This window comes from Triticum urartu, chromosome 2A (genome assembly GCF_056163025.1).
Source record: "Triticum urartu cultivar PI428250 chromosome 2A, HENAU_Tu73, whole genome shotgun sequence".
Classification (NCBI taxonomy): Eukaryota; Viridiplantae; Streptophyta; class Magnoliopsida; order Poales; family Poaceae; genus Triticum; species Triticum urartu.
The window spans coordinates 40,941,860-40,964,300 of record NC_141874.1 but is presented as its reverse complement, the minus strand read 5'-3'; the positions used below and the strand labels follow the sequence as shown (position 1 = coordinate 40,964,300).

At 44.5% G+C, this 22,441-nt stretch overlaps 2 protein-coding genes across 2 annotated transcripts; both read left to right on the top strand.

The window, feature by feature from the left end:
- Positions 1–9,635: 9,635 nt before the first annotated feature.
- Positions 9,636–10,650, top strand: LOC125535330 (uncharacterized). The gene is made up of 2 exons (XM_048698384.2): positions 9,636–9,841; positions 9,956–10,650. The coding sequence occupies exons 1-2, from the start codon at positions 9,700–9,702 to the stop codon at positions 10,441–10,443; spliced, it is 630 nt and encodes a 209-aa protein (XP_048554341.2). The 5' UTR covers positions 9,636–9,699; the 3' UTR covers positions 10,444–10,650.
- Positions 10,651–19,821: 9,171 nt separating this feature from the next.
- Positions 19,822–20,913, top strand: LOC147983417 (proline-rich protein 4-like). The gene is made up of 2 exons (XM_087542936.1): positions 19,822–20,062; positions 20,158–20,913. Exons 1-2 carry the CDS (start codon positions 19,837–19,839, stop codon positions 20,643–20,645), a joined length of 714 nt encoding a protein of 237 aa, XP_087399062.1. The 5' UTR covers positions 19,822–19,836; the 3' UTR covers positions 20,646–20,913.
- Positions 20,914–22,441: the final 1,528 nt, after the last annotated feature.

The window sequence follows — 22,441 nt, the reverse complement described above, 5'->3', positions numbered from 1 at the left end:
GGGTTCTCTGGATTATCCTCTGGCGGTAGGGTGAAATTTGACTTCAGCTCAGTCCAAAGATCATTTTTCTGCATATCATTGACATAAGACACCTCAGGGTCTTCTGTAGCCAGCTTAAACCATTGCTGGATGCTTATCGGGATCTTGTCCCTAACCAGAATCCTGCACTGAGCAACAAATGCGCTCTTTGTCTGGAGGGGTTCAATCGGTTGGCCGTCGGGCGCGATTGCTATGATCTCAAAATTTTCATCCGAGCTCAACTTTTTCTTCGGGCCTCGTCTCTTTACCGAAGTTGTGCTCGATCCGGAGGGCTAGAAAAAAGAACAAAGACTTAATTAATATGTGTCATACCAAAACAATGAATGCATCAATCAGCTAGTCAGCACAGGCTTAACTAATATATATACTTGGCCGGACTCGGTTCGGTCACCGGAGCCGTCATCACGGTCTCCTTCTTGCACCGGCATTGGGTCACCGGAGCCGTCCTCATGTTCTTCTTCTTGCACCAGCATTAGGTCATCGTAGCCAGCTTGTTCACCATCTCCTTCCAGACCATCGGTGTCATTGAGAAACAACGAGACGGCATCACTTCCTTCTACGATTATGTCCCTCAACAATGCTTCTTTTGCTTCATCTAGGGCGGTGTCCATAGTTTCTACAAACATTTACAACATGGCAATTATTATTCAAACATGACAGATGGATATATTAGTGCCAAACGTAGAACTAGCTACCTAATCATAGTAAGGAATCATATATATATATATATATATATATATATATATATATATATTAATTAGTGGCCTCGACCCCCCCCCACGTGTTGAAGCTATCGGGAGGGGGTATATATCGACAACGACGACACTACATCTATATGTCCCTCGACGACCCTCGTTCCTGATAAAAAAAGAGGAAGAAGAAGAAAAAAAGAGGAGAAGAAAGAATAGAGGAGAAGAACTCCTCTATTCTTTCTTCTCCTCTTTTTTTTCTTCTTTCTCTTCTTTTTTTATCCTGTTCTTCCTCTCATGTTCGAGAGGATCGTCGAGGGGTCAGAAGGTTTCCTAGTGTCAAAGGATTCAACAAAACCATGTCTTCATCATTAGGCGAAAGTAACATGTGCATGATGGTACGAAGCTCTCTAAAGTTATTTTGGAACGGAGTCCCAGATAAGATAATTCGCTTTTTGGTACAAAGTTCAGCAACACCTTCCAAATATCGTTATTTGGAAGGCCTTTGCTGAAATTCATACAAAAAGGCAAATTATCCTATCCGGGACACCATTCCAAAATAACTTTGGAGGACTTCGTCATGCCCTGGTTACTTCCGGCTAATGATGAAGCCATGGATTTCTTCAATACTTTGACACTAGGAAACCTCTCTCGACGACCCTGGAACCCTCAACCCCTAGACGACCCTGGAACCCTCGACCCTCGATCCCTAGACCCTATAGAACCCTCGACCCTGAAACCCTCGACCCTTGACCCCTTAACGACCCTCGACCCTCTACCCTAGTTCCCGACCCTCGACCCCTCGGCGATCCTCGACACCCTCGTTCCCGATAAAAATTAAGAAGAAGAAGAAGAAGAAGAAGAAGAAGAAGAAGAAGAAGAAGAAGAAGAAAAAAGAGGAGAAGAAGAAAGGAATAGCTACAGGAGAAGATCGAAGAAAAAAAGAAGAAAAAAAAGAGGAGAAGAAGAAAGGAATAGCGGAGAAGAAGAGAAAATAGAATATTCTATTTTCTCTTCCTCTCCACTATTCCTTTCTTCTTCTCCTCTTCTTTTTCTTCTTTTTTCTTCTTATTTATTTCTCCTCTTCTTTTCCTCTCCTCTTCTTCTTTCTTTCCTCTTCTTATTTTCTTCTTTCCTATCCTTCTTTTTCTAAAATTGTAACTTTTGCATATATAAAACTTTTCTAAAATTGTAACTTTCTATATAAAACTTTCCTATCGGGAGGGGGTTATATCGACCCCCCCCCTCGTGTTGAAGAAAACGAAGAAGAAATAAAAAGAGGAGAAGAAGAAAGGAATAGAGGAGAAGATCGAAGAAAAAAAAGAAGAAAAAAAAGAGGAGAAGAAGAAAGGAATAGAGGAGAAGAAGAAAAAATAGAAAAAAAATTCTATTTTTTCTTCTTCTCCTCTTCCTTTTCTTCCTCTCCTCTTCTTCTCCTTTTTCCTCTTCTTATTTTCCTTTTTCCTCTCCTAAATATATAAAACTTTTCTAAAAATGAAAGTAACCTAAAATGTACTAAATCAGAGAACATATATAGATAATCCTTTTCTAAATATTTAAACCTAACTTTTGCATATATGAACATATATACACAGAGAACATAAAAACATATATACATTTTTATAAAAAATAAAAATACAAAATACAAACATATATATGAAAAAAAATCTGAAAAGAAGCAATATACACAATACATATACTGACATATATACATAATATACACAAAGAGGCAATATACACAAGCATATATACATTCTAAATTTTCCTAACTCTTTTACAACCACAAAAATTACTCCAACTTCATGACAGTACCCACACTCCATTTCACCAAAAACCTTCTGATCCATAGTTTAAATTTTTTAAATTTCATTCAAATGAAATTTGAACCAGATTCAAATTCCTTGCTGAAAACCTATTCTAAACCAATCAAAAAATTCTGAAATTTTGCCATCACCTTTGTCTTGCATCAGTACCTCACCACAAAAAATATCATAAATCCTAAAAATGCCCAAAGCCATCTAGCATTTGATCAAACACCCTCTATATGCACTGTTCATATCTGTAAAAAAAATTCAGAAATTTCAGACTGTCATGAAGTTGGGTGCTGCTGCTGTTCCACTCCTTCTCCTCTCCTCTCCTTCTGCTCTTCAATGCGTCGGGGCCGGCGGCGACCATGGAGCAGGGGCGCCAGAGAGCAAGGGCCGCACTCGATCGGGACCATGGGAAAGGGGGGGGGGCTCACTTCGAGGGGGGCGGTGATGGCAGGAGTCCGGCGACGAGGACGGCGGGCTCGGGGCGGCACGCGGTGACGGGGACGGCGCGCGGCCGGCGACAGGGACGAGGAGGGGTGGGCTTGGGGAGGCACGCAGCGACGGGGACGACGAGGACGGCGGGCTCGGGGATGCCGGCGATGAGGAAGACGCGGGCTCGTGGAGGCGACGACGTTGGCGGCGACGGCATAGACGGCGAGGTGGAGCAGCCTGACGGCGTCGTCGGCGGGGGAGGGGGGAACTGGCGATGCAAACTGAAAATTTTCATAAGTGTTTGTTATATAGTCCAAGCTTTAGTCCCGGTTGGTGGCATAAACCGGGACTAATTCCCCCTTTAGTCCCGGTTGGTGCCAGCAACCGGGACCAAAGGCCTCTTTTCAGCAGCCCAAAGGGCGGGAAGCGGCGGCCTTTGGTACCGGTTGGTGCACCAACCGGGACTAAAGGGGGGCATTGGTCACGGTTGGTGCCACGAACCGTGACCAATGCCCCCTTTAGTCCCAGTTGGTGCCACCAACCGAGACCAATGGCCTTGTGCTGCCCCGCGCCCAAAAGTTTAGTCCCACCTCGCTAGTTGAGAGGGCTCGGGAGTGGTTTATAAGCGCTGCTGCACCCACCCTCCCGAGCTCCTCTCAACTGCAGGCTTTCGGGCCTAATCTGTCACTGCAATGCCTGTGGGCCTACTGGGCCTGCTGCGGGCCTGAATCCTGGCCCATGGTAGGGTTTCTAGTCGTATTCAGGCCGTGGTGGCCCAGTAGGTGGCATTTTTTTGTTGCTTTATTTATTTTCTTTTGTTTTTTGCTTTATTTTTTAATTCTTTATTCTTTTAGTTTTAGAAAAATTATAAACTTTTTGTTAATGCCATTAGTTTTCAAATTTGAAAATAATTTTTTTGTTTTCTTTGTTGCTTTATTTATTTTATTTTGTGATTAACTTTACTATAAAAATAGTTTTTTCCTGTTTTTTTGATTTGTTTTTTGCATTATTTATTTTCTTTTGTTTTTTGCTTTAATTTTTAATTCTGTTTGCTTTTAGGTTAGCAAAATTATAAACTTTCTGTTAGTGCCATTAGTTTTAGAAAAATTATAAACTTTCTGTTAGTGCCATTAGTTTTCAAATTTGAAAACACTTTTTTAGTTTTTTTGTTTTCTTTGTTGCTTTATTTATTTTATTTTGTGATTAACTTTACTATAAAAATAGTTTTTTCCTGTTTTTTGATTTTTTTTTTTGCATTATTTATTTTCTTTTGTTTTTTGCTTTAATTTTTAATTCTGTTTGCTTTTAGGTTAGCAAAATTATAAACTTTCTGTTAGTGCCATTAGTTTTAGAAAAAATTATAAACTTTCTGTTAGTGCCATTAGTTTTCAAATTTGAAAACACTTTTTCAGTTTTTTAGTTTTCTTTGTTGCTTTATTTATTTTATTTTGTGATTAACTTTACTATAAAAATAGTTTTTTCCTGTTTTTTTGATTTGTTTTTTGCATTATTTATTTTCTTTTGTTTTTTGCTTTAATTTTTAATTCTGTTTGCTTTTAGGTTAGCAAAATTATAAACTTTCTGTTAGTGCCATTAGTTTTAGAAAGTTGAAAGTTGGCATGGGCCAGGGACTAATGGTCATGGTATTACGAGGGCCGAACCATAAGACATGAAAGCATTTCAAATGAACTCTGAAAAAGTTGAAAGTTGGGATGGTACCATAATTTCACCCACATAGCATGTGCATGTACAAAACGGACAATGGTAGCATGTTCGTGTGTTACAAAGTTGCGGGAGAAAGTCTTCACTTTTTCTTCGCTTGTGTCATTTGCTTATTGCGCCGTAACCATGGATAATCTTCATTGTTTATCAGGATGCTTGGGTCAGCCTTGACATTGAAGGGAGGAATTTCATGAAACTTTTCATAATCTTCAGACATGTCTGTCTTGCCGTCCGCTCCCAGGATGTCCCTTTTTCCTGAAAGAACTATGTGGCGCTTTGGCTCATCGTATGATGTATTCGCTTCCTTATCTTTTCTTTTTCTCGGTTTGGTAGACATGTCCTTCATATAGATAACCTGTGCCACATCATTGGCTAGGACGAACGGTTCGTCAGTGTATCCAAGATTTTTCAGATCCACTGTTGTCATTCCGTACTGTGGGTCTACCTGTACCCCGCCGCCTAACAGATTGACCCATTTGCACTTAAACAAAGGACCTTAAAATTAGGTCCGTAGTCAAGTTCCCATATGTCCACTATGTAACCATAATATGTATCCTTTCCGCTCTCGGTTGCTGCATCAAAGCGGACACCACTGTTTTGGTTGGTGCTCTTTTGATCTTGGGTGATCGTGTAAAATGTATTCCCATTTATATCGTATCCTTTGTAAGTCAATACAGTCAAAGATGGTCCCCTGGACAACAAGTACAACTCATCACAAACAGTGTTGTCACCTCTGAGACGTGTTTCCAACCAACTGCTGAAAGTCCTGATGTGTTCACATGTAATCCAGTCATCGCACTGCTCTGGGTGTTTGGAGCGCAGACTGTTCTTGTGTTCATCGACATACGGGGTCACCAAGGTAGAGTTTTGTAGAACTGTGTAGTGTGCTTGAGACCAAGAATATCCGTCCCTGCATATTATTGAGTCTCTTCCAAGAGTGCCTTTTCCAGTCAGTCTCCCCTCATACCGCGATTTAGGGAGACCTATCTTGTTAAGGCCAGGAATGAAGTCAACACAAAACCCGATAACATCCTCTGTTTGATGGCCCATGGAGATGCTTCCTTCTGGCCTAGCGCGATTACGAACATATTTCTTTAGGACTCCCATGAACCTCTCAAAGGGAAACATATTGTGTAGAAATACGGGCCCCAGGATGACAATCTCGTCGACTAGATAAACTAGGACGTGCGTCATGATATTGAAGAAGGATGGTGGGAACACCAGCTCGAAACTGACAAGACATTGCGCCACATCACTCCTTAGCCTTGGTACGATTTCTGGATCGATCACCTTCTGAGAGATTACATTGAGGAATGCACATAGCTTCACAATGGCTAATCGGACGTTTTCCGGTAGAAGCCCCCTCAATGCAACCGGAAGCAGTTGCGTCATAATCACGTGGCAGTCATGAGACTTTAGGTTCTGAAACTTTTTCTCTGGCATATTTATTATTCTCTTTATATTCGACGAGAAGCCATTCGTGACCTTCATACTGAGCAGGCATTCAAATAAGATTTCTTTCTCTTCTTTCGTAAGAGCGTAGCTGGCAGGACCTTTATACTGCTTCGGAAGCATGCCGTCTTTTTCGTGCAAACGTTGTAGGTCCTCTTGTGCCTCAGGTGTATCTTTTGTCTTCCCATACACGCCCAAGAAGCCTAGCAGGTTCACGCAAAGGTTCTTCGTCACGTGCATCACGTCGATTGAGGAGCGGACCTCTAGGTCTTTCCAGTAGGGTAGGTCCCAAAATATAGATTTCTTCTTCCACATGGGTGCGTGTCCCTCAGCGTCATTCGGAACAGCTAGTCCACCGGGACCCTTTCCAAAGATTACATAGTGTAAACCATTGACCATAGCAAGCACGTGATCACCGGTGCGCATGGCGGGCTTCTTCCGGTGATCTGCCTCGCCTTTGAAATGCTTGCCTTTCTTTCGACATTGATGGTTGGTCGGAAGAAATCGACGATGGCCCAGGTACACATTCTTCCTGCATTTGTCCAGGTATATACTTTCAGTGTCATCTAAACAGTGCGTGCATGCGTGGTATCCTTTGTTTGTCTGTCCTGAAAGGTTACTGAGAGCGGGCCAATCGTTGATGGTCACGAACAGCAACGCCTTACGGTTAAATTCCTCCTGTCTGTGCTCATCCCTCGTACGTACACCGTTTTCATTCCACAGCTGTAAAAGTTCTTCAACTAATGGCCTTAGGTACACATCAATTTCGTTGCCGGGTTTCTTAGGGCCTTGGATGAGAACTGGTATCATAATGAACTTCCGCTTCATGCACATCGAAGGAGGAAGGTTATACATACATAGAGTCACGGGCCAGGTGCTGTGATTGCTGCTCTGCTCCCCGAAAGGATTAATGCCATCCGCGCTTAAAGCAAACCATACATTTCTTGGGTCCTTTGCAAACTCATCCCAGTACTTTCTCTCGATTTTTCTCCACTGCGACCCGTCAGCGGGTGTTCTTAACTTCCCATCTTTCTTACAGTGCTCACTGTGCCATCGCATCAACTTGGCATGCTCTTCGTTTTTGAACAGACGTTTCAACCGTGGTATTATAGGAGCATACCACATCACCTTCGCAGGAACCCTCTTCCTGGGGGGCTCGCCGTCAACATCACCAAGGTCATCTCGTCTGATCTTATACCGCAATGCACCACATACCGGGCATGCGTTCAGATCCTTGTATGCACCGCGGTAGAGGATGCAGTCATTAGGGCATGCATGTATCTTCTCCACCTCCAATCCTAGAGGGCGTACGACCTTCTTTGCTACGTATGTACTGTCGGGCAATTCGTTATCCTTTGGAAGCTTCTTCTTCAATATTTTCAGTAGCTTCTCAAATCCTTTGTCAGCCACAACATTCTCTGCCTTCCGCTGCTGCAATTCCAGTACGGTAGCGAGCTTTGTGTTGCCATCTTCGCAATTGGGGTATAACCCTTTTTTGTGATCCTCTAACATGCGATCGAATTTCAGCTTCTCCTTTTGACTAATGCATTACGTCCTTGCATCCACAATGACCCGGCAGAGATCATCATCATCGGGCACATCGTCTGGTTCCTCTTGATCTTCAGCAGCTTCACCCGTTGCAGCATCATTGGGCACATCGTCTGGTTCCTCTTGATCTTCACTAGCTCCCTCCGTTGCAGCATCACCGTATTCAGGGGGCACATAGTTGTCATCATAGTCTTCTTCTTCGCCGTCTTCCATCATAACCCCTATTTCTCCGTGCCTCGTCCAAACATTATAGTGCGGCATGAAACCCTTGTAAAGCGGGTGGGAGTGAAGGATTTTCCGGTTAGAGTAAGACCTCGTATTCCCACATTCAGTGCATGGACAACACATAAAACCATTCTGCTTGTTTGCCTCAGCCGCATCGAGAAACTCATGCACGCCCTTAATGTACTCGCGGGTGTGTCTGTCACCGTACATTCATTGCCGGTTCATCTGCGTGCATTATATATAATTAAATGTCCAAATTAATAGAAGTTCATCATCACATTAAAACCAAAGTGCATACATAGTTCTCATCTAACAACATATAGCTCTCCAGAGCATCTAATTAATTAAACCATACATTGAAACTATGTAAAACATTTCAATACGAAAACAAATGCGATCATAATCGCAACCAAGGTAACAATTGATCCAACGGCATAATGATACCAAGCCTCGGTATGAATGGCATATTTTCTAATCTTTCTAATCTTCAAGCGCATTGCATCCATCTTGATCTTGTGATCATCGACGACATCCGCAACATGCAACTCCAATATCATCTTCTCCTCCTCAATTTTTTTTTTATTTTTTCCTTCAACAAATTGTTTTCTTCTTCAACTAAATTTAACCTCTTGACAATAGGGTCGGTTGGCATTTCCGATTCACATACATCCTAGATAAATAAAATCTATGTCACGTTGGTCGGCATAATTTTCATAAACAATAAATGAACCAATAGTTATAAAGATAATATACATACCACATCTGAATCATAGACAAGACGAGGGCTGACGGGGGCGGATACCAAAACCATCGCACTATATAAGATGCAATAATAAATGTAAGAAAATGATACAATTATCTATCTAAACATACAAGTAAGAATATTTTTCCTTTTAGAAAGAAGATAAGAACAAGAGGCTCACCACGGTGGTGTCGGTGATGAGATCGGCGCGGGTGATCGACGGCGGTGAAGACGGGGACAGGGCGTGACAGACCGCTAAATCTAGACAAATCTCAAGGAAAATGGAGGTTGGAGGTCGAGCTTCGAGAGGAGAAAGCTTAAGAAGTGTGGCTCGGGCATTCCATCGAACACCTCATATGCATAGGAGGTGAGCTAGAGCACCACAAAGCCCTCTCCCCCTCGGCCAGAGAAAAACAGAGCACTGGGGTGCTCTGCTCGCGAGCGAGGGGTATATATAGGCACCTCATTGGTCCCGGTTGGTGACATGAGCTGGGACTAAAGGGGAGCACCACAAAGCTTAAGTATGTAACTTAATGTAAGCCGTTTTTGCAGTTCACCGCAAGCTCACTACTCCCCAAATGGACATGCACTTTATAACAATTCTGTGATGTCGATCCAACACCAGCAAACAGGGTACTACTACTACGAACTTACGCTGCATGTATGCACGCACGCAAATGCATGTGCATGCCGATCGAGAGACGCGGCCGGTGCCTACCTACGTACTCCACCACCAAACCAAGTCGATCACCAACAGCGACGTGGAGGCACACGCACCGACCGATCCGATCATGCAGCGGGCGCCGTATTTAACTCGCCATCTGAAATTTCGGTGAGTTAGCCGGCCTCTCCTTGTCACGCATCACTTCGCCGCCCACCACCACCCGTCGAGCTTCGAGCATGCATGCAGCCAGATCATCGGCCGAGCTGGATCGATCAATGCGGAGGCCTATATAAGCCATGCGTCGCCTGTTCCATTCATCCATCCATCCATCCACCAGCCACTTCACACAGGCAAGCGAGTGGTAGAGGTTCAGGCATGGCAGCTCCGAGAGCGCTCGTCCTCGCCGTCCTGCTGGCGATCGCCGTCGCCAACGCCGAGGCGGCATCGGTCGTAGTCGGTCTGGCCAAGTGCGCCGACTGCACCAGGAAGAACATCAAGGCCGAGGAGGCCTTCAAGGGTAAGCGCTAGCTATATGCAGCTCAATTCGTACCATATATGTCAATGCACACAGCCACGCACCTATAGATGGAGATCAGCTCATGGTTTTCCTGCCGCCATGAACGCACCTCAGGTCTCCAGGTGGCGATCAAGTGCAAGAACGTCCACGGCGACTACGAGAGCAAGGCGGTGGGTGCCCTCGACAGCACCGGCGCCTTCACCGTGCCCCTCGCCGCCGACCTCCACGGCGCTGACTGCGTCGCGCAGCTCCACAGCGCCGCCTCCAACGCGCGGTGCTCCGGCCAGGAGCCATCCAAGATTGTGCCTGTTTCCAAGGGCACCACCTTCAGCATCATCGCCGGCGAGAGCATTGCCACGCCGTCTGCAGCATCGCCGGAGTGCACGTCCGTGACCTTGTGCGGGCCAATCAAAAAGCACATCATCGAGCACTTCCACCACAAGAAGCCTGTGCCACCGAAGCCGGAGCCCAAGCCCCAGCCCCACCCGGACTACGGCCCCGTGCCCAAGCCCGAGCCCAAGCCGCAGCCCCATCCGGACTACCACCCCGCCCCTCCCACCCCCACCTACGGCGGCGGCAGTGGATACCACGGACACCACTAGTGACTCCGATCTACCACCATCCGTCACAGCAATGAAGTGACGCTGCTATTTATATATGTGCACGGGTTAGCTTGGTCTTCTATCATTCAAAACTAGATCATAATGGCACGCGTTGCTGTGCTCGTCCTTTATATCTGTATAAGATATAATGATCATAATATCATAAACATCTGAAAACATGAAATATGAAAGTTAAGTTTACATATCTTTCTCATATTATGCCACTAATAAAAGATGAGAATTTTATTCACAAAAGTAGTACTCTCTTCTTTTCGGTTTATAGGGCTTATCTCAAAATTTTAGTTTTTCCATTTTATAAGGCTCAATTTGATTGTTCTCCATCACATGTTCACACTTCAAGGTGCATTAAATCATTGCATGCAAGTATTAAGAGAAAACTGACCAATGTATGCACTTTATGCATGCATGCATTGCAATTAATGCATTTCGTAAACATAGTTTTTTGAGGAAAACAAGAGCATTAATTGGGTACTTTTGCAAACTACAAAAAATATTCCACCACTCATCATCTATCTTGGTTGGTAAGATTTTTGAATTGAGTCTTATAAACCGGAAAGGAGGGAGTAGGATATATGTCAAGTCTTTGAGTACTGTCAATTACAATGCCTCGATGTAGATGGTGCGTGGGTTACATATGTTCAGGGCTTTAGGTATAAGATCATGAAAATCAACATGCTGGGAGGACCCCATTGCACAAAAAGTGATGGGGCAAAGTCGATTTTGTACTATTGATGTAACTTTATTTTATTTATCAATTGAGAATTTTTATGCCGCTGCACGTACAAATAGCACCAGATAGATGGTTTAACATGAGGAATCTGCGTTATAATATGCTGGAATGATTATGTCAATGTCAGATGACAGCTCAAAGCAAATTCTTAATCTGAAAAGCACTTAAAATTACATGGCAGATCTCTCGATTCCTGGACCTAAAAAGTCGGATAAAAAGATGTAGCATGCATGACAAACGGAACTATTTTTTCCGATTATATGCATCGTTCTTATGTTATCGGATGCATATCTTGAACATTTTCTTTAAACCAAATAGGCATAACGCTGAACTCTTTTTTTTTCAGTTTCTTGGTAAAATGGGTTAAAACATGCAAGGATACTTTGTGTTAGAAACTGCTCGGATCTACTAACCTCTATATAAGCAGCTCATCCAGCCTTAAAATCCAGCCTTGGAGCAGCAGAAATCAGAGCAGAGCATTCCACCACCTCACGTAACATGCATGCAATGGAGATGGCTCAGCCAAGGAGTAGCTCATGCGATTCTACCTCGTCGGTGTCCTCAATGGCCGACTTTGACTCAGATTACGACCAGTTTGTGTCCCCCATCTCCTCACGGTCGAGGCCCAGCTTCAGGCGCGGAACGTCGGAGGCCGTACTATGCTAACCTAGCATCTAAGGGACATCCAGGGAAGGACGCCGGAGGCGCGTGTCGCCACCATGGCTACCATGGAAGAACGCAACATACCATATATAGGAGATTGAAAAGATGGGACGCAGGGACGCACCTGTAGTCCTGTGCATGGAGGGTAGAGGACACGGACGTCAATGCACATCTGCAGTAGCAGTTCGCAACTGGGAGGCAGGATGACGGCAGCGGGCACCGCCGCGACTGGGCTCGCTAATTAGGGATGGAATTTTTCGGGGGAGACGGAAGAGGCGTTTTTAGGAAGAGACCTCCTATTGAACGCCCGCGTGCGTCGAACGGTAGAGCTTTCGCTGAAAGCGCGCGCAAACGGGCCGGCACATTGGCAGCGTCGGACCTAGAATTCAGCAAAAACAAAACGTGCCACGCGAAGTCGAACTCCCGACCTCTGGTTGCAGAACACCCCTGGTAACCACTCGAATTTGTATGTTAGAATGGTAAATCGCAGCGCTAAACTTTTAAGTACCTATCTACAGTAGCAGATCCGTCTTTTTTCAAAAGAAAAACATTCATGGAAAAACTGTGAGCAAAATTTATTAAAAAATGCGAAAAATATTTTAAAATGTGAACAAATTTTAAATTCAAAGGAAACCTTTAAAAGGGAACAAAATTCTAAGAAATGAAAAAAAATGAATAACATAAACAACTTTATATGCCCTGAACAATTTTTTAATATACGCTGAACAATTTATAAATACACATTGAACATTGTTTTGATATACGCTGAACATTTTTAAATACATGTTGAACATTTTTATGACGTACGCGGAACAATTTTCCAGTACACAATGAACATTTTTTTAAGATACTCTGAACATTTTGTTAATATACAGTGAACATTTTCTTAAATTACAATGAACTTTTTGTATAACACACAGTAAAAGAAGGAAAACAAAAAATAAACAGAAAAAAAGGGGAGAAAGAACCATAAGAAAAACCGGAGAAAGTAAAAAAGCAAAAAAATATGAGTGAAAAAAGGGGAAGAAAAACAGAAAGAAAAAGCAAAAGAAAAAACCGGGACAAAACAATTGAAAACTGGCCAAAAGAGTGAAAAAAACTGGAAGCAAAAAACCCATATAGAAGAAAAACGAAGAAAAAAACCCGCAAGAAACAAGGAAACAGTAGCGAACCAGATCCGTACGTGGTCTGGCCCAAGTGGGGACTTGCTTCAGCGAAGGCTCGTCCTCTTGACGCCTGCGGGCGTCAAATAGGATCTGCTTTTTAGGAATGGATAGGCAGGGAACACGCCGAGTTTGTGCACTTTTGAGTGGGCCTCTGTGGACCATCGACTGGAACGGACCGATTAATGACAGCAAGTCCAACACGTTCTGCGGAGCAGCTGCCCAATCATTATGGGCCAAGTGGGCTGCGCCTGGGAGAAGGAAATAATTTCCACAGATTACAGTTGGATGGCTGAGCTAATCCAGGACGTTAGTGAAGGAGATCCGACGGCTCAGGGGTTCAAATCGCTGTAGAGGGGTGTAGGTGGCTGAGTTATACTGTTTAGTAATAACAGTTGTGAGGGATAAGCATGTGTGTCAGGTAAATGTACGGATGTTTGTAATACCGGTGTGAATTTTTGTAATGAGAATTTCCTATAACTGAATCAGCCAACTACACTCATTTTCCACATATGCCTGACTTACGATATCTCCAACAGCGATCACCGGCCGGATGGACGTCATCCAATTGTGTCCTTCAAATTTGCTCCCAAATACTTGCCTGGCCTTTTCACTTCGTTAAATTTTCAAGATCAATAACAAATTTAAATAGTGGCAAACAAATGCAGCCAATAGCAAAATCACCAGACATTCAATAAGTTATATACATCTATCGAACCCAAAAGCAAATGAACCGGCTTCAAGTTTCGGCCTCTCCCCCCGCCTCCTTTTGCGCAAAGCGTGCGTACATGCTATCACGTAAGTCAGGAACAAACTTGGTCATGGGGCTCCACGTGCAAGATCTTTTGCTCCTCGCACGTTTGCTTGATCGCAAGCTTCCTAACACTAAGCTCAATCTTCTTCTTTTGGATTTCCATGAACAATTTCCTCCTTGATCTCATTGCGCTTCTCTGTCATCTTGGTTGTCATCCTTTCTCACTCTCCTTCTTGATCTCCCATTTCCTTTCCTTCGACCTGGCCACACGGGTGGCCGGTGCAAACCCTCCTCCAACTACACCGCTTGGATCACCATATTCATCACTTACTTTGGCATTGTGGTCTTGACAGAATTGGTAATGCTGCTCCACTTGCTTTGCGCATTCAAGTTGTACCAACAATGCATCATTGTGAATGGTTTGCCCTCGGTCTTCTGAAACAACATGGCCACGCGTCCGGGCTAGCAAAGCAATACAATGACATGATTAGAAAGTTGCAACATAAAGAAAATCAATCAAATGACCAACACATAGAGCATCACTAAGCAAAACTTACGAGCTCGAGGAGTGACGCGCCACTTGATCACAATTTTCCATTTGTTCATACGCACCATGATACATGTTGACGGCCTCTTGAATGGTGTACCATCGAAGGCTTAGTGACTCCGGATTGCCATTCTGTATCATTTCCTTGCTGTAGGGCTCGTACTGTTTTTTCTCATGAAACCAATCATGCACACTGTGCCAAAGCGTCGAGCCTTTTGCTCCATGCTTTGAAACGGTTCAAAACTTGTGCCTAATCACGCCAATCATAGTAATTCATCCTCCTAGTTCGAGTATGCCAAACCCCTCTTTTTCTTTGTGCCCGAATCAGACACCAACGACTACTGGGTGTCCGTCGACATCTCTTGCTCTGGATGTGTGGCTAGTAGTCGTCATAGACTTGTCGGTCTTCGTGGCCACCACCATTACGGATCATGTCCATCATCACCTCATTGCCCGACTGCTGCCATCGAGCTTGGGGGAGGCATTCCGCCAAATAATGACAAGGCACCGCCAGAAAAGGGCTCCTTGGCGGAAGACGCGACCGGATGAGTGTTGGTGACTCGGTGAACACGTAGTAGCTGCTGAGGTCGATGGTGTACGGTGGAGGGTGGCCGGAGGTGAAGGATGCAACGAAGTGTTGTGGTGATTGTTGAGTGTCGGGATGACTGTACTGATTGGCGGTGAAGTAGTATGGTGCCTTGTACTGGGTGGGCCAGGGTGGTGATTGCCCGAAGGGCACATGCACGGCGGTCTGCTGGTATGAGCGCAACAACTTGTACCATGCCACGTCTTCGCTTTTGATCACGCGGAAATTCCTTATTCTTTCCTGAAAATATTTGGTTTATTTCCTAATATTCTTCCGAAACCTAATCTCGTGAATATCTGACGGTTTTACCTCTTTATATACCTTTGTGGAGGCCTCTCCTTTGCCCATTGATAAACCAATCTATTCCAGTTGCATATTAAGTTTTTAAGCAAAGACAAGTATCTCTTAGGCCATTGCTATGCTCATGGGACGAATGCCAGACGACCTCACAGGAGGAGGATGATCACCTTGCTGCCGGTGGAAGCTAGCCACAGGTATCAAGCCCCTTCCATGAGGAGGATTTCGAGCTAGAAGACACTTCTCCCGATGCATTGGCATGAGGGCTTGAATATGACTGGCGAGTGTGGGATCAAGTTGGAGGTAGCTCATATGAATAAAGATTCCCCGAGGAGGTAGAGATGGAGCAACATGAGCCATAGGAGTTACTCATTGGTAAGGAGCAAGTTGAATCTCTTAAACATACAAGCTCCAGCAATCCTGCACCTGCAAATGAGGGTACCCCAACCATCGTGAATGGACACACCATCCATAGATCGTTGAAGGGTACCTGTGAGTAAAATTCGTCACACCTACCACAAAAAGATCAATATTGGGGATCAAATATTTGTCAAGCTATCTAGGGCATGGGAGAAGAAGTACGCCGTCAACCCCAATTATGCACCGAAGCCGCATCCTATCAACATTGATGAGCCTATTCTTTGACTCGAGGTACATGCTAATGAGTCACACATCCACCATGATCTTTTGCCTTAACGCATCAGTCAGTTGGAGAAAAAGATTGCTGAGGACACTAATTAAGTCCAGTCTCAAAGCCCGTGTCACACTCATCGCCAACCAAGAGTAAACTATGCGCATGAAACCACATCACAATGCCGACCTAGAGAAGACTAATGAGTTGCTCCATCAGGACTTTTCCCACAACACATCCACCACAACCGAGAAGAAACCCCGCGGTACCAGGGACTAAGAGGGATTATTGGATACCACTATCTTACTTTTTTCAGCTTGGGGAGATTCATAAGCCCTTGCATATTTACTGTTTTTGTATGTTTACTTTCCTCAAAAGTGAGTTAGTTTATTTTAAGTTTTGCATAATAAGTTCCAAAAAAGCTCCCCACGAGGCAGGGGAGGAATTACCTATCCTATGCTCAGCGTGTCTTAATGATGAATGGTGATATTACAACATTCAGTATGTTTATTAGAGATATGAGTTAGGTTGAGTTCTAGTGTACTTCTTACTTTTGAATGACTATAGGGTCATCCGCACCACTATTTTGATTGTTAAGTGTAGGTTGTTATGTTAGAGTATTTTTGGTTTCACTAGCTTTTCAAAAAGATAAATAAAAGGATGAAAATTATTATTTTTGCCAAATTGTTTTAGCATATAATGAGTAAAAAGTAGAGGTGGTACTCTTAAACCATGAAACATGGATGGTTTCATACTCCATTTTGAAATTAGCACTTGGGTAGACCGCTTTCGTTTTCTCTCGTAAACCTTGAGCATGCTTAGCTTTGATGACGCGATAAGCTTGCTTAATATTACACGAGAAAATGAAAGAGATTTGTTTACATATTAAATTCTAAAAGGCTATGTGGGGTTCTAAAAAACGTTGTTTCATGGGAAAATAAGCTTGCTTAATATTACACGAGAAAATGAAAGAGATTTGTTTACATATTAAATTCTAAAAGGCTATGTGGGGTTCTAAAAAATTTGAGAGCCCCTCATCTCCCGTTCGATCAAGCTTGAATATCTTAGTCTATTAGATTGTTTTTCTTTCGCTAAGCACTCAATCGGTAAAGGCATGGGAGCCTCTCTAGCCATTTTTTTATTATAAGTATGCTAATACTCATGATGGTTCTATATCTTTTATGAGTAACGCTTCACAACAATGCCCTCATTTGATTATGACAACTCGCGCTTCATGAGTGTGATGATCCTATTCTCCGAGCCGCAGTTTTGCTCAGGGATGAGAAAAGGTCTAAGCTTGGGGATGTTGATGAGTGAATTTTATGTCGCATTTTGCTTATTTTTTCATTATAATCACAAAAATTTCTACACTTTACCATGTCTACTTGATGGACAACTTCCACCCCGTGCAACTAGATAACAGATGTGACCAATGGAGAGACCATAGACCACGAGACACAAGCAGGAAACCTCATCTTCGGATGGGATGTGAAGTGGGAATCAACAGAAGGGCACCACCTCGCCGAAGCTTCGACCACCGAGGCCACGGCATCATTCATCATCTGCAGCAACATCATCCACATACTTGACATTGAATCCATCATTCAGCTCATTGTAATACCAAATCCTAGTGTTATACGGTGTTAAACTAATAATTCATCTTTCATTGCCATGACCACCTTGGTGATGTCTTGTGCCTATATGTGTGAGTAATTCACTAGTTATTGAGTTATTGCAGATATGGGGGAATTCTAGTATTGGAGGGACGTTGGTGGCGTGCGTGATACATAACTGTGGCAGTATGCACATATCTGTTTATTGTCATTTTGTGTACAATACATATATAACAGAGATCACATTTGAACCAAAGGTTGTGTTTCTAAACAATTAAGTATAATAAATACTAGTGATGAATCCAGACTCCATGAAGATCTGTTGCATTTTCCATCATTTTCATTTGTCTCTGACTCTTAGTCATTATTCCTACGGACTTTAATATTTGTTTTCACACACTTGCAATATTTCACCCTTCTCACCGCTTTTTCTTGGGGCCTAAAATAACATGCAAGCACATTATGATAAACCTCTATGACGGAAAAAAACATTTCTCCAGCTTTCGTGGGATCGATACTCTACTTCAAAAACAGGCACATCTAAACTCTATGCACTTGCATAACATCACCTGGCATGACACGTGTTACGTGAACGAGCTGGACTATGACCTCTGTCATGTCTGTGGCACTCTTTTTTTCCGTGCATGACAGGAGTCAAAACCTTTTTTTTTTCATTAGCAGAAGATGAAATCGAACATTTGTAGGCTCTTCCTCTTCGACTCCTCTATAGTGGACCGGTTTTGGTTGCCTAAGTCTATTTGAGGTTGCTCCCCTGTTCATAGATGGGGCCATGGACAGATGTACATGAGACCATCCTTCAGTTTCAGTGCTTTGCGCCGCCTACATCTTTCCCAATCCACTTTCCATCATACACCGGGACGTGGGACATCAGGCCTCCGAAACCCCGTCTATTGTGATCATTATGAGAGAGGACAGTGAGATTTTTGGAGAGAGCTCTCCCACGACTGCTAGCATCTCCTCCGACATGGCGGCATACACAGACTTCCTCAACGATGACTACCCCGATGACGACTCTCCCTCCTTCCATGCCATGTCAACCGCCGACGGTGTGGCGACCGTGAACACTTCTTCATCCGCCACATCATACTTTATTTTCCCCTTGCGTTAAGGATCACTTCTGGTTCGTTACTACTAGCTTCGATCCGGACATGCTGTGTTCACCATACCCCTCGAATACTATGTCTGTTCTGCTTACCAACTTCTCTTGTTCGAATATCATGTCCACTATGTTGATCATCTTCTAGCTGTTTTTTCCTGGATTAAACATAATTGGAACCAACTCATAATTGAAAACGAACATTTGTAGACCCTTCCTCTTCGACTCCTCCATAGTGGACCGGTTTCGGTTGCCGGAGTCTATTAGAGGTTGCTCCATAGATGGGGCCATGGAGAGATGTACATGAGACCATCCTTCAGTTCCAGTGCTTTGAGCCGCCTACATCTTTCTCAATCCACTTTCCATCATGCATCGCGATGTGGGATATCAGACCTCCAAAACCCCGTCAATTGTGATCATTATGAGAGAGAGGACATTTGGATTTTTGGGGAGAGCTCTCCCACGACTGCTAGCATCCCCTCCGACATGGCGGCATACACAGACTTCCTCAACAATGACCCCCCCTCCCTCCACGCCATGTCAACCGCCCACGGTGGGGCGACTGCGAACACTTCTTCATCCGCCACATCATACGTTGTTTTCCCCTTGGGTTAAGGATTGCTTCTGGTTCCTTACTACTAGTTTAGATCTGGACATGCCATGTTCACCATACCCGTCGAATAGAATATCTGTTCTGCTTACCAACTTCTCTTGTTTTTTTAAACTCCTCTTGTTTGAATATCATGTCCACTATGTTGATCATCTTCTAGCTGTTTTTTCTTGGATTAAACATAATTGGAAACAGCTCATATTTTCACAACATTCTATTTGTGAAAAACAAAGCACTGCTTTTCCCACTGGTACTGTACCACAAGCTCACTACTCCCCAAAATGGACGTGGCCCTTTACAGCAATTCTGATGGCGAACCAACACCAGATTACCACCAGCAAACAGGGTACTGCTGCTGCTGCTACTACTACACGCAAATGCATGTGCATGCCGATCGAGAGACGCGGCCGCGGCTGCGGCCGCCGGTGCCTACTTACGTACTCCGCCACCAAACCAAGTCAATCACCAACAGCGACGTGGAGGCACTCGCACCGGCCGATCCGATCATGCAGCGGGCGCCGCATTTAACCCACCATCTAAAATTTCGGTGAGTTAGCCGGCCTCTCGTTGTCGCGCATCACTTCGCCGGACACCACCCTTGGAGCATGCAGCCAGATCATCCATCGAGCTGTGCCGATCAATGCCGAGGCCTATATAAGCCATGCGTCGCCTGTTCCATCCATTCATCCATCAGCCACTTCACACAGCCAAGCAAGTGGTAGTGCGACTCAGAGGTTCAGGCATGGCAGCTCCGAGAGCATCACTCGTCCTCGCCCTCCTGCTGGCGATCGCCGTTGCCAATGCTGAGGCGGCGTCGGTCGTCGTCGGCCTGGCCAAGTGCACCGACTGCACCAGGAAGAACATCAAGGCCGAGGAAGCCTTCAAGGGTAAGCGCTTGCTAGCTAGATTATATAGAATACTCCACTTTGTAAATGCATGATGTTGCTCTGCTCACTGTTGTTCTGCCATGAACGTACCTCAGGTCTTCAGGTGGCGATCAAGTGCAAGAACGTCAACGGCGAGTACGAGAGCAAGGCGGTGGGTGCCCTTGACGGCACCGGCGCTTTCAGCGTGCCCGTGGCCGCCGACCTCCACAGCGCCGACTGCGTCGCACAGCTCCACAGCGCCGCCTCCAACGTACCGTGCTCCGGCCAGGAGCCATCAAAGATCTTGCCGGTGTCTGAGGGCACCACCTTCGGGGTCGTTGCCGGCGCCAAGACGAACGCGCTTGCATCGCCAGAGTGCGCGTCGGCGACCCTGTGCGGGCCAATCAAGAAGCACATCATCGAGCACTTTCACCACAAGAAGCCCGTGCCACCGAAGCCGGAGCCCAAGCCCCAGCCCCACCCGGACTACGGGCCCGTGCCCAAGCCCGAGCCGAAGCCGCAGCCCCACCCGGACTACCACCCCGTCCCTCCCACGCCCACCTACGGCGGCGGTGGTGGCGGTGGATACCACGGACACCACTGAGTCCGGTCTACCACCCTCCCGCTAAGCGATAAAATTGGTAAAGTTCCTCTGTATCTTAGCCATGGCTTGTTGCTGTTAGTGAGTGAGCGACGTTGCTATTTATGTCACGGGTTAGCTTTATCTTCTACGTATCATTCAGAATAACAGTTGTGAGGGATAAATATGTGTGTAAGGCAAATGTACGTGTGATGGTTCAGTTTTTTTTTACAAGGTTTGTAATATCGATCTGTGTGAATTTTTGTAATGAAAAGTTCCTCACTGGTAGAAAAAGGGCCTGTTGTCCCGGTTGTGGAACCGGGACTAAAGGGTCGGTACTAATACCCTGTCCCTTTAGTCCCGGTTCAATCCAGAACCGGGACAGATGGGCCTTCACGTGGCCTGTGCGCGGAGCCCAGGCAGGAGATCCTTTGGTCCCGGTTGGTGGCACCAACCGGGACCAATAGGCATCCACGCGTCAGCATTTCTGTGGTTGGGGTTTTTGTTTTTTTTTGAAGGGGGGTGGGGGTTTTGGAGGGTTAATTTAGGTGTTTCATATATTGTGTTAGCTAGCTATAATTAACAGAGAGAAGTGTCCTCTCTTATGTCTGTGCTTGATCGACGCTACGTACTATACATACGTATACAGAGGACTAGACACGCTAGCTAGCTAGTAAGCAAACGAAGGAAACAGAAGATCGTCATGAACATATATGCATACAGAGAGAAGTGATATCGACCACCTCTCCTTCTCCGAGAGATTGGTCGAACAACAAGTTCTCGTATATCTATCCGACACTACCGGCTACATATATACAATAATTATCTCTTACAAATATAATCATACGGACTCAGGATCCATATAGTATTCTCCGTCTTCAGGGATCACGTGGTCAAGAAAGAATGCCGCCAATTCCTCTTGAATTGCTCGCATGCGAGCTGGTGCTAGGAGTTCATCCCGCTTCCGAAACATCTAATTTAAAGAAGGGGGTCAATACATATATATATATATGAATGAATGAAACTCAACACAAATGATGGTAATAAAATAAAATTGTGAATGTTGTTATTTATGTACTTCATATTGTTCGTCAGTGTAGCCCCGCTCACAGGTCGTGTGGCGGATGGACTCGCAAACGTAGTATCCACATAAATCATTCCCTTATTCCTGCCACAACCACTTTATAAGAAATAGAGGTCAATCAAACTGATAAGCAAGAATGTCAAATGGTATTGATGAAACTAGCGCTTGAATGACTAGTAGATGCGCGGAACATGCTACTATAGTACTTACTTTCGGGTGTCTAAATTATAGCTCCTTCGCCAGTCCCGGAGCTTTTCTGGTGAATTTTCTCCAAACCCTACCGGACAAAGAAAACAATTACTTGATATATCAGGAAATGAACAAAGTTGCTGATATGGTGGACAATGATTGATTTAACTTACTTCTCGAGTATTTGAGTCATGTCTGCATAGTCCTGGGGATCTTTTCGTCTTGAGTCTAAGACGGTTACTAGTCCCTGCTCAAGCTTAATCTCTAGGAGAATATAGTGGAAACTGCACATGCATGCATAACTCATCAATTACATTACTATAACCTTGACTAATATATAAGGGAAATTGAATACGCACAAGACAGTAACACTCACTTGAAGTTGTAAGGAAAGAGTATTATATCTTTGTTTTCATTTATTACCAACGATCGTAGCAAGTTGGCCTCGGTAGCTGCGGCATGAAATTTAACCTGAGTTGCATCTATGAGATATGTGTTAATGAACCCAATATCACCGACTTGTCTTTTCTTCAATTCGGCGATCTTC